Source organism: Dendronephthya gigantea, unplaced genomic scaffold, assembly GCF_004324835.1.
Source record: "Dendronephthya gigantea isolate DGI-Jeju-01 unplaced genomic scaffold, DenGig_1.0 000068F, whole genome shotgun sequence".
Lineage (NCBI taxonomy): Eukaryota > Metazoa > Cnidaria > Anthozoa > Malacalcyonacea > Nephtheidae > Dendronephthya > Dendronephthya gigantea.
In genome coordinates this window covers 1,158,457-1,175,249 of record NW_021163078.1, presented here as the reverse complement: position 1 = coordinate 1,175,249, position 16,793 = coordinate 1,158,457, and the positions used below count along the sequence as shown (strand labels likewise).

The 16,793-nt window shown below is 37.4% G+C and overlaps 1 protein-coding gene across 2 annotated transcripts; it reads left to right on the top strand.

Moving 5' to 3' along the window:
* The first annotated feature begins 7,165 nt into the window (after positions 1-7,165).
* On the top strand, positions 7,166-15,660 carry LOC114531105 (neurofilament heavy polypeptide-like). Of its 2 annotated transcripts, XM_028552753.1 has the most exons (14): positions 7,166-7,386; positions 7,884-7,958; positions 8,071-8,169; positions 8,280-8,486; positions 8,597-8,692; positions 9,101-9,202; positions 9,908-10,009; positions 10,763-10,864; positions 11,072-11,173; positions 11,923-12,024; positions 12,502-12,585; positions 13,227-13,264; positions 14,520-14,779; positions 15,079-15,660. In XM_028552753.1, the coding sequence occupies exons 1-14, from the start codon at positions 7,265-7,267 to the stop codon at positions 15,448-15,450; spliced, it is 1,863 nt and encodes a 620-aa protein (XP_028408554.1). In that variant the 5' UTR covers positions 7,166-7,264; the 3' UTR covers positions 15,451-15,660. The 2 variants fall into 2 exon arrangements, with proteins under 2 accessions (XP_028408554.1, XP_028408555.1); XM_028552754.1 differs by lacking the exon at positions 8,280-8,486.
* The last annotated feature ends 1,133 nt before the right edge of the window (positions 15,661-16,793 follow it).

Genomic DNA, 16,793 nt, shown 5'->3' with positions numbered 1-16,793 from the left:
GCCGGCACATGCAATTGATTTTTGTAAGTGTCAGTGGACAACCACTACGCGACCTTATATATAAGTAAAATGTCAATATCACAGATCCGTATCCCAGCGAATTTGTACTCCTTAACTGAAAAATGGTCCCTCTGGTTCATATATATCCGATAGCAGATATATATGTATACTTATATATATGGAACCAAGACCGCTACCTGATTTGGACTCCCCTCACAGTTCGGGGCTCCTTCGCAATTGGAGGCAGTTAATTATGATATGCACCTATAAAGTGCTTACCCAGGGTTCCGTTTCAGTCCAGCTAACGAGTGTTTTCAGCTGATTGACTCAGAGTGGATCTTTGCGAAGACCTTGATTTAGGGAATGTAATATATCCTGTGGATTTACTGCTTGCAAATTATTCTTCGTCACCCTATATGGCATGAACGAACACGAGCACTTGATTTTGGTGTAATATGTCTCAAAATACCGTTGTCATTCTTGATATTTTCAAAATCTTATTTTGCAAGCCCGTTCAAATTTCACCACGGTGTGACCACGACATACCCCTTCCCAATTTATACATCGACGCGTTGGGATCTTAAAGCCCTACAAATTAAAACAGCATCCAAATTTTCTACTGGCCTTATCGATGGTGATTCTTCTGTCTTCGTTCTTCAGGCATCAGGGCAAAAGAAATTACGAGATGTCTTCCTTTTTTTACCTATATTTGCAGAAATATATCAATATTCTTTACGCGTCTTTATACAAGGACCTAACATCTGTTTTTGGAAAATTTGCCGTGGAGGAGAACTACAACAACTGTTAAGCAAACGCAAAACTTCAAAAGACTTTGCAAAGACGAACAAGACAACCGTCCCGCGAAACGTTGCAAACAAAAACACTGTAATATCGTAAATCATTTCAGCTAATTTTTGACAGGGCAATCCCGTGATTCTATACATTATTATATTATCATCAGTCTCTATCACTATTATTCAAATTGCATTTTTTTTATATACAGATAAAATTTCCTCGAATTTAATACAACACCATGGAAATACACAATATTCTTCGTGCTACAATTATCACTGAAATAATTAGAAGTGCAAGATTATTTTGTCATTGCATCATCTATGAGTATCCTCTGTATTTTAAAAGCTCAGTCCCATCACAATGTATCAATTAACTTGAGTGTGCACCATCATCGAATATGAGAGTAAATGAGAGTAACTCTTCTGCAGAAAGCATTATAGAGACTATATGGATACTCGGTCGACGGGTACGGGTAGCCTTACTTTATCCCTAGTATCTCATTTCATCCCTGGGTACCAATTTTAACCGCGTGCCGTGCCAATAAATTGTCTGAAGTGTAGACGGGGCTTTATCCTCTCTGCAATGTCACAGTCATGCAAAACACTGAAAATATAGCTCTCCCGGCGGAGTTTTTTACCACCGCATTCGATAACTAATGCTTTACTTGCATGGACTCGATTGGGAGTGCATTTAAAATACAGATGTTAGTTGCTGTTTTCAACATGTTTGTGACCTGTGATTTCCCCGCCTGGGGCTTTAGAAGCCCGACAAGTAAAATAACATCTTTTTTTCAACACATGCGACTATTTCCCCCTAATTTGCCTTTCAAATAACCACGTTAGACAAGTGTCTAGTAGCTGAGCGTAAAAAACCACGGGGGAAATTTCGCCGCGTGCATAGAATTTCAGCTTAGCCCAAGGTTCGACCACTGGGTACAGTTTCAATTACACTTGGTTGAAAAATAGTGAAAAAAATATGGCAGTGAAGTATAGGCACTACGAAGTTTTCAAACTCAGTACATCTTCAATTAAGGGCCTGTTTATATGATCCCGTCTAGCCGGGACGGGATGTTTTCATCCCGCTCAGCCGGGAAACTCGCCTAGGCGGGATGGCGTGTTTATATGGAGTTCATTTTGTAGTGCAGGTTCCTTCGACAATGCCAATGTTCCTATGCCAATATATACACATGCTCCTAATGTATGTTAATCGCGAATCATCCCGGCCAAGAGGGATGGAGTGTTTATATGGCAATTTCTCGTCCCGTCTAAGCGGGATCCCGGCAAGAAGTGCCGGGATCCCACCTAGGCGGGATGGAAAAGTGGTCATATAAACACTAATTAGTGTTTGTATTACAAGCGGGATCTCGGAAACTGTCCCGTCCCGGCTAGGCGGGATCATATAAACAGGCCCTAAATAGCGCTCCATTTCCACAGAAAAGCTATCAACTTTCCGCACGTGAAAAAACATACAAAATTTAAAAACATGCATCACAAGGCCATACTTTTTAGATTTCATAATGTTTTTTGCAACCAATCGTCAAGCTTCAAAATTATGAATTCTTTTCCTAACTGTACCGACGAATTTTCATCGTTTCATTCTTTAAGGCCGACACAGACCGGACGCGAAGCGGCAACGCGGCGCGAATTTCACAGTTTTCAGAAGCATATAAATTAAACTCTGGGATCAAAATTTGGAATCTATGGACGCTAGACCAATCAAAATTTATTATTTTAGTGCAATCTACAAGAAAATTTTGATAAGTTAAAATTCATTTGCTCTTGAAAAATATAAAACGTTGAAAATTCGCGCCGCGTTGCCAATTCGCGTCCTGTCTGTGTGGGGCTTTATGATTCATTTTCTATTCCGCGAAGGAACGATGCATTCTGGGACAGTTGATTGCTGCGCAAAAGATCAGTGGGCGCTAGAAAGGTTATCCAATAACTAGTATGCAAACTCGTAGTTACACTATGATAAAATCCCTAAAACTATTAAAACTTTCCACAACAAATATTTACTAGGCTACATATATATATATATATATATATATATATATATATATATATATATATATATATATATATATATATATATATATAAATATATATATATATATATTTTTTATTTTTTTATAATTTACACTATAGAAGGATAGAAAGAAACAATTTAGATGTATGTATATGATAAGTAATCTCAAACATCAATTTTACCAGATATTTCGCACGGCACAGTATTCCAATCTTTTGCACTGAATTATGATCCAGGTTAAACGACTAGAGAAAATTGATTCCCATTTTAAATCCTCATTCTATATCATACTCCACAAAACACAATACGATATCACAGCTCTATTTATCCCAAGACAAACTTATACGGCAATGGTCTACTCTACTTACTAAACATCTACTTAACATACTGTAAACACCACATTAATCATGAATGTACCAAATACTCCCAGTAAAGCTTGGTAAAGTCTTTGTTCTATATATTTTGTTTTCGTAAATGTATGCACGATAAAGTTATTGGAATTTCCAAGGTTAATAATTGCAATTTATTGTATGATGAAATATAATTTCAAAGATTTTTGCCAATTTTTCAAACGAAGTCTCTATTAACCATGCTTACACATACCGCAGAATATACCAACAACTATATTTTATTTTTAACTTCGGACATTTTATTTCAAACTGAAACACTTGCAGCTCTAATATGAATAGATAATTTCTTAATTTCTATAAAAGCACAGCATGTATCGTGTCAATTTCTCATTCAGACTGATTCAGTTATATATTCCTAAAACAACCTTGCACCGGGGCCCACACTCTTGAATTTCGTCTTCCGCTTCAGCATGTCTTCATCTATGCGTTGATATAATAAAACTCGACTATAAAAGCATACACAGTGTGTTGACTTCACGCGGATTGTTTATTTTTGCGTGCATTGTTATCTCATACAGTCATATTTAATTTCGTCTTCCGCTTCAGCATGTCTTCATCTATGCGTTGATATGATAAAATTCAGTCGACTAAAAGCATACACAGTGTGTTAACATCACGCGCTGGTTGTTTTTTTTGCGTGCATTGTTATCTCATATGGTCATATTTAATCTAGTCAGGGCTGATACTGATATTTTGTAATGCTACAATAATGTGACATATTCAAAACAGCCAGACTATATAGTTGAATGATCATAATTATGCGAAGTCAAGTAACCGCACTCCAAATTTCTCCAAACTACATGCCAATACAGGAAGCAACAAAATAATGATATTAGGTTTTAAGCATCGGTACATTACTATATATATATATATAGCTTAATTTCGAGGAAAGCCATGCACTGATATATACAGTCTCATTCACATATATTAGACTAACGTATATAGCTCGTAGCGATGTGTTAAACCTATTTAGAGACGTAAATGATATTAAATAATATAAATATATAAGATACAGGTATAATAATTCAATGTTGGCCTTTTCTTTATTCATTATACATGCAGTAGCATGCATGTAGGCCTATTTTATCGATGTGGCTTCTTGGGCATAACTTTTAATGCAATATATCGTAGTTTTTTTGTCAAAGCCTAGACATAAGATGTACGCGTTTATAGAAAAAAAAATTATAGCTATATACAACGACGAAAAAAGCTATATATTACGAAAAGTGCAGAAAGCATAATAGGGATAGGGGTACATTGTTAACATGATAGCGGTCTTCCTTCTAAATGTTTCTAATTGTTTGCATGGCTGACCATGGAATAAACAGGAACACTATATGCATGTATAGTTTGTTTCCTGGTATGATCTATGCGTGGTTTCGCCAGTATTATTGAGTTAGTACGTGGTCGGATGCAATTTTGGGTAGTTGACACAGTTCGAATAAGTTATTTCGATTAGTTAGAAATTAAAAGGATACATGCATGCATAATATAAGAAATCGAGCCTTAATTTGTTTAATATTTATATTCGCATAACTATACAATACCTCAGTCGGTTAGGAATTTAGTGTTTCGAGCGAAAGCGGAGATCCATGCAGACTTACTGCTGCGAGCCACCACAATGAGTGTATCCAATTATCTGAAATTATTAAATTCTTAATTCGATAACAATCGATGTTTATTTCTAAAGTTTCTAGTCATCCTCTTCGGCTGTTGATTATAAGCATTTGAATAAATTGAGGTTATTGAGCTTACTCTTCCTGCATTCCATGCATGCATAAGACCATGCACGCAAGTGTATAAAAAGACCAGACATAAACTCGGATATAACCAATTGATTAAGTTAATCAACCAAATTTCGTTCCAGGTTTTGGTATTAGCAACCAAGATGAAAATTGTTTTTAAAGCTAAGTTTTATGTCCTGACACTATTCTGTCAGCTGTACTACGTTAAAGCCTATGAAGCCAAAGACAATTGGTAGGAAGAAGATGTTTTTTTCCCTAAAATATCATTTCAGAATGTCTAAGGTAGTAAAACCAGTTCAAAAAAACACTGTTTCTTCTCAAAAACCGACCTAAAAACGATTATAAAATTTTACTAAACTCTTACAAATTTTACTCGTTGCTAACGTGGTTGCTAAGGAGAGGCATTAATCTAGCCAGTCAGCGCTTGGTTTAGTATCCGGGATTTGAATTTGCCCCCTATTAATGTGCTCTCTTTTTTGACTGATGTTTACGAAACCAATGTCCCCTCTAGTGTTATTGATAATCTCTATGTTCTTGTTCCTGGCGCCAAGAAAATCATAATTGCCGCCATTTTAACTACGAAGTTTTCGCGTGGAGAACTGGATCATACCAGTGGATCATACCTACAAGATAGGCTTCATGATCCGCTATCTTGGCTTCAAATTTTTCGCAGAACTAGCGTTCCAGTCTTATTTAAGTTCACTGGAGCACCTCGTACACAGACGCTTTAGTAGCAAAATGTCAAAATATATGCATTCAGCTTTTGTATAGAGGTCAGCTGAAAGCTTGGGAGAAAGGTGGTTTTGTTTAGCGGGCCAAGCACCCCCGCGCACTCGATTTTTGTCAACTGACCTCTATATAATAGCACTACACGTTATATATATGTTTTTCCACTGAAGCACGTGGGTACGAGGATGACTCTAGAATGAACTCAATTGTCATATTAATTTTTCTACGAAAAGCGGATTTCTTCCACATTTTGGTTAACATTGCAAAAATTTTCTTGAAAGGTGTCACGAGGCTTCCCCTTGTATGAAACTGGTGTGTAATTTTCCAAACTTGAAAACCATGCTTATATAATAAAATGAGGTCTAAAATATATTAAATGATATTATTATATACCACTTGTTAAAGCTTGGTGTTCGTAGCGTTTCATTGGTCGAGAGCCAATCACGCGAGAGTGACGAAATTTTGATGTCGCCAGCGCGACTCCCTGCAGAGTGAGATAACGTGTTATCTCATGGGAAATAACAGCTTTTATCCATTTGAAATTATGTCTTTTTATGAATAGATATTTCGTTGTTTACCTTGTAGTTTGGTTTTTCTTTGACAAGTGGTATATAATAAAAACTTATTTACTTCGACCATCGACAGGTATCGAGTAAATAAGTGTTAATTAAATGGCTAGAATGGCCAGATTGCTAGGATTAAATGGCCAGATTGCTATCTTTTATATACAGATAAAACTGCCTGAAATTTAATACACTGAAAGTGTGGAAATATACAATATCAGTATGCGTGCTTCATTGAATTAAGAAACCTTTGTCCACGCAAACTCTTGACGTTCCTTGACTTAACCCTCTTCACAAGGCTAACCGGGTGAAAAAAGGAGCACCTCGTGAATCGTGCCAAATTGTTATCACTTATTATCAACAATTGTTAAAGACACGACACCCTGGCTGCTTCATTTATTTTTCGCGTCAGTATTTCATGAATACACACATGGTTGATATATAAAACACCCGAATAAAAAAAACAATGTTTCGTTTTTATCCAGACATCTGTCAATTATTACCTATTTTTTAATGTCTAGCTATTTCACGAAAGTTCACACCTAGAGCGACCTCGCGTGATTACACCGGTCGATATAATAAATGTCGGTATCTTTAACCGGGGCCGGTTCTATAAAATTATTTAACTACACGTTGCATACTTAAATCCTAGTTAACTCAGAAATACACGACTCTGATTGGCCGCTTCTGCCCTTAACTACAGTTAAAGTTAACTAGTCTTTTATACAGCTGGTCCCAGGGAGTTAAGGAGGAAAGCTAGTCTTATTTATTACAAATTTTGTATATTTTTAGGTTTTAGATGCGCTGGTGTCGCATCAATCTGGATCTGCCCTTGCATGTCATCCTCAGTCCCCAGCAGTTGGTCAAGTAGTCTAAGACCGCCCCTTTTAGATCTGCATTCCATTGAACAGAACAAAAGGGTACTATAATCAAGTTGATCGCCGAAATAATCAGTTGATAAACGACATCTCGTTTTGGTCGTATCAGCGGTACAATCATGATGGGAATTGATCTTAAAATTGCGATTTTCATTTTGGCAGTCTTCTGTCAGCTCCACTTTGTCGAAGGTTGGTGGAATGGGGGTTCGTCTAGCAGATCACCAAGTACAAGCACATCAAGGTTTGCTGTTTTGTTTCTCGTTTACAAATTTTACTGTTTATATACAGATCTATCCATCATATGCTCACACTTAACATATATAACTTAACAATAAAGTTAACATATATATATATATATATGCGCCTAGTGTAAGGTAAACGCCGTCATTGCAACATTTTGTATTGCGTAATCGCGTGCTTAGAAGTTGGCGTTTCTTTCAAATGAATGTACCTATATATAGAGCTTCATATCATCACACTGATTACACCTATTTAATTACTGTTTACTCATAATGATATATATTTTATATCGGTCAAGTAATCGAACACCCCAGTTTGAACGCCAAGCTCTAGAAAACCCGACTGAACCCCTGGCGTAGGGTATAGTTGTTGAATATTAGACGATGTTGACGTAGATATAATCCGTGCTTATAGAAGTTACTGGTTACTTGAAATTGATCCACTTATAGCTTCATATTACTGGTTGTTTATATAATGATATTTATTTCACTAATAAAGACGAGCGGGTCGATCTTGGTCAAGAAGTCGAACACCCCAAGTTAGAACGCCCAGCGTCCGAACGCCTAGCGCAAGGTAGATGTTAAATATTTTGTAATCTGTGCTTAGAAACTAATGATTTGTTAAAATCAAGTGTACTTAGAGATTCATATTACCGTTTATTAATAATGATATATATTTCAATAAGACGACAAGGTCGATTTTGGTCAAGAAGCCGAACACCCCAAATAAGAGCGCCCAGCGTCAGAACACCCGTCCGAACGCCTGTCCGAACGCCAAGTGTAAGGTAGACGTTGAATATTTTGTAATTTGCATGTTCGGAACTGATTTCTTGAAAACACGCCTACTTATAGTTTCACATTTCAATTTATGTTTAATGATATTAATTTCATTAAGACGACAAGGTCGATTTTGGTCAAGAAGCCGAACACCCGACCGAACACCCGAAATAAGAGCGCCCAGCGTCAGAACACCCGTCAGAACACCCGTCAGAACGCCTGTCCGAACGCCTGTCCGAACGCCTGTCCGAACGCCAGTCCGAACGCCTGTCCGAACGCCTGTCCGAACGCCTGTCCGAACGCCTGTCCGAACGCCAAGTGTAAGGTAGACGTTGAATATTTTGTAATTTGCATGTTCGGAACTGATTTCTTGAAAACACGCCTACTTATAGCTTCACATTTCAATTTATGTATAATGATATTTATTTCATTAAGACGACAAGGTCGATTTTGGTCACGACGTCCAACATCCGAAGTTAGAACACATGTCCAAACGCCTGTTCAAACGCCAGTCCGAACGCCAAGTGTAAGGTAGTTGTTAAATATTTGGAAATTTCCATGTTCGGAAGCAACTCGTTTCTTGAAAACACGTCTACTTATAGCTTCATATTACAATTTATGTATAATGATATTTCATTAAGACGAAAAGGTTTATTTTGGACAAGACGTCAAACACCCCAAGTTAGAACGCCCATAGTTAAAACACCCGTCCGAACGCCAGTCCGAACGCTAGTCCAAACCCTAGTCCCCAGTTGAATATTTGGAAATTTGCATGTTTGGAAGGTAACTGCATGGTTTCTTGAAAGTACGTCTACCTATAGCTTCATATTACAATTTATTTATAATGCTAATTTTTAACCGCTGAACGTCTTGTGCGAAAAAAACTGACCGAATTTAAAATTTTCGCTTTGCTCGAGTAATACTGTTTATTTCATTAAGACGAAAAGGTCTATTTTGGTCCAGACGTCCAAAACCGCAAGTTAAGACGCCCGGCGTGACTAAAACACCCGTCGGAGCACCCGTTCAAACGCCCAGTGTAAGGTATACGTTAAATATCATACTAATAATGAATGTATCAAATGCAATAGTATGAATATTTTTATGAGGTGAAAGGTGAAATGTTCGAAGCCAAGTTAAATGAAACATTACATTTTTAACCGAGGAAAATATTCTTACCAGTTCACAAATGAATACATTCATATTTTGTTTTATATAACAGCAAAATAGATCTAATGCTAGATATAATTGCTAAAATAGATATAATCTCAAGATCGAGTATTCAAAATATGCGCGCAGTCGTTTAGTTTTGATCCAGTACCCAGAATGTGTATACAGACGTTCAATTTTGATCGCCCAGAATATGCCTGCAGTGGTTAGTTTTGATCCAGACTCAGAATTTGCGTGCAATGTCGTTTAGCTTCCACCGAGAATGCTTAGAAAGCGTACATTAACAAATAATTGGATAGAACGCATGCACTATTATTACACTTTTTGTTAATAACGTAATGTGTCGTATGCCAGAAAAAAATCCTCACCCGCAGATGATGATGAGCACAAAGAAGCAAGAAGTTGAATTAGCCGCTGAACGCCAATAAGACAGTCACAAATATGTCACATGCAACCACGATTTATTTCGATTGGCCAAAATTAAGATTGGCCGGGTGGGAGAATAAGTCTTGCGCGAAAAAAAACTGACCGAATTTAAGATTCTCGTTTTGCTCGAGTAATACTGTTTATTTCATTAAGACGAAAAGGTCTATTTTGGTCAAGACGTCCAAAACCGCAAGTTAAGACGCCCAGCGTGACTGAAACACCCGCCAGAGCACCCGTTCAAACGCCTGGTGTAAGGTATACGTTAAATATCATACTAATAATGAATGTATCAAGTGCATAGTATGAATAATTTTATGAGGTGAGAGGTGAAATGTTCGAAGCCAAGTTAAATGGAACATTACATTTTTAACCGAGGAAAATATTCTTACTATTTCACAAGTGAATACATTCATAATTTGTTTTATAATAGCAAAATAGATCTAATGCTAGATATAATTGCTAAAATAGATAAAACTTCAAGATCGAGTATTCAAAATATGCGCGCAGTCCTTTAGTTTTGATCGAGTACACCGAAGGTGCATACAGACGTTTAATTTTGATCGCGCAGAATATGCCTGCGGTGGTTAGTTTTGATCGAGACACAGAATATGCATGCAATGTCGTTTAGGTTCCATCGAGAATGCTTAGAAAGCGTACACTCACAAATACTTTGATAGAACACATGCACTATTATTACAATTTTTGGTAGTAACCTAATGTGTTGTATGCCAGAAAACAATCCTCACCCGCAGATGATGATTTATATGAGCACAAAGAAGCTGGAAGTCGAATGAGCTGCTAAAGTTTATAGCACGAAGAAGCAGGAAGTACAATTAGCCGCTGAACGCGAATAAGACGGTCACAAATATGTCACATGCAACCACGATTTACTTCGATTAGCCAAAATTAAGATTGGCCGCGTGGGAGAATGAGTCTTGCACGAAAAAAACTGACCGAATTTAAGATTCTCGCTTTGCTCGAGTAATGAATATTGTTTATTTCATTAAGACGAAAAGGTCTATTTTGGTCAAGACGTCCAAAACCGGAAGTTAAAACGCCCAGCGTGACTGAAACACCCGTCGGAGCACCCGTCCAAACTCCGAGTGTAAGGTATACGTTAAATATCATACTAATAAAGAATGTATCAAGTGGAATAGTATGAAGACGGTCACAAATATGTCACATGCAACCACAATTTATTTCGATTGGCCAAAATTAAGATTGCCGGGCCGCGTGGGAGAATAAGTCTTGCGGCAAAAAAACTGACCGAATTTAAGATTCTCGCTTTGCTCGAGTAATACTGTTTATTTCATTAAGACGAAAAGGTCTATTTTGGTCAAGACGTCCAAAACCGCAAGTTAAGACGCCCAGCGTGACTGAAACACCCGCCAGAGCACCCGTTCAAACGCCTGGTGTAAGGTATACGTTAAATATCATACTAATAATGAATGTATCAAGTGCATAGTATGAATAATTTTATGAGGTGAGAGGTGAAATGTTCGAAGCCAAGTTAAATGGAACATTACATTTTTAACCGAGGAAAATATTCTTACCATTTCACAAGTGAATACATTCATAATTTGTTTTATAATAGCAAAATAGATCTAATGCTAGATATAATTGCTAAAATAGATAAAATTTCAAGATCGAGTATTCAAAATATGCGCGCAGTCCTTTAGTTTTGATCGAGTACACCGAAGGTGCATACAGACGTTTAATTTTGATCGCGCAGAATATGCCTGCGGTGGTTAGTTTTGATCGAGACACAGAATATGCATGCAATGTCGTTTAGCTTCCATCGAGAATGCTTAGAAAGCGTGCACTCACAAATACTTTGATAGAACACATGCATGCACTATTATTACAATTTTTGTTAATAACCTAATGTGTTGTATGCCAGAAAACAATCCTCACCCGCAGATGATGATTTATATGAGCACAAAGAAGCTGGAAGTCGAATGAGCCGCTAAAGTTAGCACGAAGAAGCAGGAAGTACAATTAGCCGCTGAACGCAAATAAGACGGTCACAAATATGTCACATGCAACTACGATTTACTTCGATTAGCCAAAATTAAGATTGGCCGCGCGGGAAAATAAGTCTTGCGCGAAAAATCTGACCGAATTTAAGATTCTCGCTTTGCTCGAGTAATACTGTTTATTTCATTAAGACGAAAAGGTCTATTTTGGTGGAGACGTCCAAAACCGCAAGTTAAGACGCCCAGCGTGACTGAAACACCCGCCGGAGCACCCGTTCAAACGCCTGGTGTAAGGTATACGTTAAATATCATACTAATAATGAATGTATCAAGTGCATAGTATGAATAATTTTATGAGGTGAGAGGTGAAATGTTCGAAGCCAAGTTAAATGGAACATTACATTTTTAACCGAGGGAAATATTCTTACCATTTCACAAGTGAATACATTCATAATTTGTTTTATAATAGCAAAATAGATCTAATGCTAGATATAATTGCTAAAATAGATAAAATTTCAAGATCGAGTATTCAAAATATGCGCGCAGTCCTTTAGTTTTGATCGAGTACACCGAAGGTGCATACAGACGTTTAATTTTGATCGCGCAGAATATGCCTGCGGTGGTTAGTTTTGATCGAGACACAGAATATGCATGCAATGTCGTTTAGCTTCCATCGAGAATGCTTAGAAAGCGTACACTCACAAATACTTTGATAGAACACATGCACTATTATTACAATTTTTGTTAATAACCTAATGTGTTGTATGCCAGAAAACAATCCTCACCCGCAGATGATGATTTATATGAGCACAAAGAAACACCCGTCGGAGCACTCGTCCAAACTCCGAGTGTAAGGTATACGTCAAATATCATACTAAGACTATGTGCACACGAGCGTCGTTTTCAAGCGTTTTCAAAATCGTTTTTATCCAGTTGATCACTTTGACGCCCTGTCCACACGATCCAAGGAAAAATATGCTTAATATCTTAAATTAGCTTCAACTTTTATTGTAAATTGAGGTTGTTTGAAACCGTTTTGGCGAGAAAACGAAAATGAAAACGCTCGAAAACGTTTTCTATCTTCTTTTATAATATAACTGGATAAAAAGATTTTGTACTAATGTTATAATTCGATTCAATTACAAATTCGCATTACATTACTTCGCTTGTCAAGTTCGGCGGGAAAATTCCCGTGTTTCTATATACAGTTATAGAAACACGCTTGTATGGCAAGCGATTATATGGCAAGCGTTAAGTGGGTGAAATGGAGCTCAGTAATTGGCTAAGAAAAATTTTCAGCGGTCCATTACTTTCCCGGAGATCCATTACGAGATTATGAAAAAGAAAGAAAGAAATTCTCAAGAGATAATTTAATTGCTTTTGAAATTAATAAGATGTCTCTAGACAGTTTAGTTTTAACTAAATAATTCAATATTTTGTTTTAGTTTTTATCAAATTAAAGATAGTATTAAATTTGTTGTCTGGTAATTCTATAGGAGAGAACCAGGGACGGAGATAACACCAAGTACGGAAGGTGGGTTTAATATTTCATATTTTGGTATACACTATTGCATACGTGCATTTTTATCGAAAACATAGGTACGCATAGCGTACATGTGGGTAGCCTCTAAATCTGAAAACCATAGTGAATAAGACTCGGGTGTATATATGAAATGAATATTATGGTATTATGCTACTCTGAGTAAGCCGAAAAATTAGTTTGACCACGGTGGGAATCGAACCCACGACCTTTGGTTCGCTAGTCCAATGCTCTTCTAACCGAACTACTAGGTCAAGACAGTTAAAACTAGGTTCAAGACATATCGAGCTCTAGCTCAGTTGGAAGGGCATTGGGCTAGCAAACCAAAGGTCGCGGGTTCGATTCTCACCATGCATGGTCAAGCTAATTTTTCAGCTTACCTGGTTGGTGTACCATCATCACAATATTCAAATCTGAAAGCCTTTGAAACCGATCTAATCACTGATTTGAGATCAGTGGAACCAATCTATTCACAAACTTGAGGGCATCAGTTAACAATAAATAACTTTTATTTAAACTTTGGCTGAAAATACCATACAAACTGTTTCTACTTGTTAAAATTGTGTTTAGAATTGACTGATTCTAAATATTAACTGATTCAATTTTTTTAATGATTTAATGACATAGCTACACACTGTTTACCAGCATACATATCAAACATTAAATCGTTACCGTGGTAAAAATGAGCATGTGCTGTTCAGGTCGAATTAGTATATCATTTATAGTCCTAGGGCCTGGATCTCCCTCCATGTCATCTAACAGTTTTAGTAACAATCGCACATACACATTATGAGACAATTGACAACATCATTTGAACATACCACAATACGATGTACTGTTCTTTTGAGAATACATTGAATACATTGTGACGTCTGTACAACACAATAGCTTTGAAATATTCGACCAAGCTGGAGTACGATCGAGTTGACATTCGACAGGAGGTGTCTGTGAAGAAAAACGAGCGATTGAAATAACAAATGTCACAAAAAATACATAAACTTCAAAGTACTTACCTAGTTACTTTCGCTTTATTCTGGCCTTCGAACTTCTGTATATACATATTGGCAAAACAACTTTCCGGAAGTAGTGTCGAACATACCGTTCGTCATCATTCGTTTATCCGACGAACGCTGAACACTGACGACAGACGTATACCCACAAACTCACAGACACTTTTTCAACAACATAGTGGTTAGTCGCGCATGCGCAGCGGCTATCCACAAAAAGAATGCTTGTATTTGATACACAGATCCTCTGAAAGTCAGTGAAGGCCAGATGGCATTTGACGCAGAGGGTAACGACGACCCAAATAGCAGATATTTCAGTCGTAAAGCACATGTACCAACGTCAAATTCTGGTATAACACTTGGCAGAGGTTATGATCTCAAGCAAAAAACGGAATCGAAAGTATACAAAGATTTACGCCAGAGTGGCATTCCAGAAGAAATCGCGAGAACATTCTCAAAGGGAATAGGTTTGAGTGGAGAGGCAGCAAAGAATTATTTAAAGGTAAAGTATTTAGTTGAGTCAATTGACCATTTCAGCTTGCATGCAAATTAACCCATTTCAGATGTTGGGACCATGGAAAAGCCAATAAAACTTAACAATTTCGGACCACGTGATTTGAACCATTTCAAATGGGTTGCATACAAGCTGAAAAGGTCCATTGTTTTAAGACAGGTGAATATTTTTCACTGAGTCATGAACAGGGCGCTTATATATATATAAGCGCCCTGGTCATGAAGGGTCAACTGCTCACCCTTGAATCTTACGCGCTTCTGAAGTCCTGTCGTCATTTTTTTTTATAGAATAACAATCTTGAAAGTCACATAATAACGCGCGAACAACAAAAGAAACTATTTATAAAAACGTACGATGAGATGACTGCTGAAGCCAAACGCGTGGCAACGAAAACGGACGTGACTAACGCGTACGGAAAAACAAATTGGGAAGGACTGAACAGGGCGATAAGAGATGTTGTTGTTGATTTAACATATCGTGGCGATTACACCCCAACGACGAGAATAAAAATCCAAAAAGCCGTCGCTGAGAATGATCTGGAAACGTTCACAGAACTTTTGAGTGAAGAGGATTACTGGGTGACGAAGATAAAAGTGCCTAGGGATCGATTTGAGCGCAGAAAAAAGAAATTGGAGGAAGAAATCAAACGAAAAGGATAGGATAAACAAACACGGACGAACGGATTACCCTTTTTCAATTTGATATTCACTTGAAAATGATCATATAAACATATCTTAATCATTTCGCAATGACATATATCATTTACCCCCTTTGTAAACTGTTTGGTATTCATGTAGTACTAAATTTCGGGTATACTCGGTATGATTATGTGTAATTAAGGTTTTCTAACTAACTGATTAAATACTTACTGCATTATTTTTAGTTGTTACATGTTAAGCCCCGATTCTCGTATGGGAGCCTTGTTATCCCAATCCAGGTATCCCAATAGAATTGTAGCATTCAAATATGGTCACAATTCGATTGGCTAATATGAGACGAATACGAAATAGCAGAATACGAAACCACCATATTCGAAAGCATTTACCTTCATGCGCGACGAGTAATGTAGGTGCGCGATTGATATTGTTAACTCTCAGTATATGGCTGCATGTATAGCATAAAATTATATGAACAACAGAGTTCATTATCTCGAAGACGAAAAACATATTTTCACTTGCATCGTTACTTTTTATCACGCAACCAATCACAGTATGGGGCGCCATTTTCGCCCATAAAATGAGTGGGGGCAAAATTTTGCCGCTGACACGGCCTATTTTACCGGGGCCATTTTGGCCCTCTTAAAATAGTGTTGTGGCCGGCACATGCAGTTCATTTTTGCAAGCGTCAGTAGACAACCACCACGCGACTTTATTTGAGTAAAATGTTATATCACAGACCCGTGTCCCAGCGAATTTGCACCCCTCACGCCGGGTCAGCGCTACTTAAGCTATATCGCTCTGCGGTAGTTCGTCAAAAAGTAAACAAATTTGAAAATGTTGTCGAGCCAAGAACGCTTCACTCACTGTTGACGATGTTATTGGAGCCGTTCAGTTCGTTTCTACCGAAAATAATTCCAGTTCATTTAACAGTGTTTTAAATGAATCATTGAAATTGTTTAGTCGGTGTGATGGCACAATTGACGTGGCAAAATTTCAATGCGAAGCTCGTGCATCCCTTAACTGGGCCGATGCTTGCTTCTGAAGTTTCGGTTTGGATAAAACTGGTGCATAGCCAAGCCGTGGGTCATCGAATTTGCGCGTGATATGCCAAAGACTTTATTGATAATACATTACAAAAATGTGTCTACCTTTAACTTCAACCTTTGTACTTTCTGCTGTTTTCCTCGGATTTCTTTTTTAGTGACAGATTTCTCTGCTGCAAGCAACGCGTTCTGTGTCTTCTTAGCTTTCATAAGTCAGCATTTTCCACTAACATTAAAGCTACCAATATAAACAACACATCTTATTATATGGCTGAAAGTCGAATCATTTATCGACTAAAC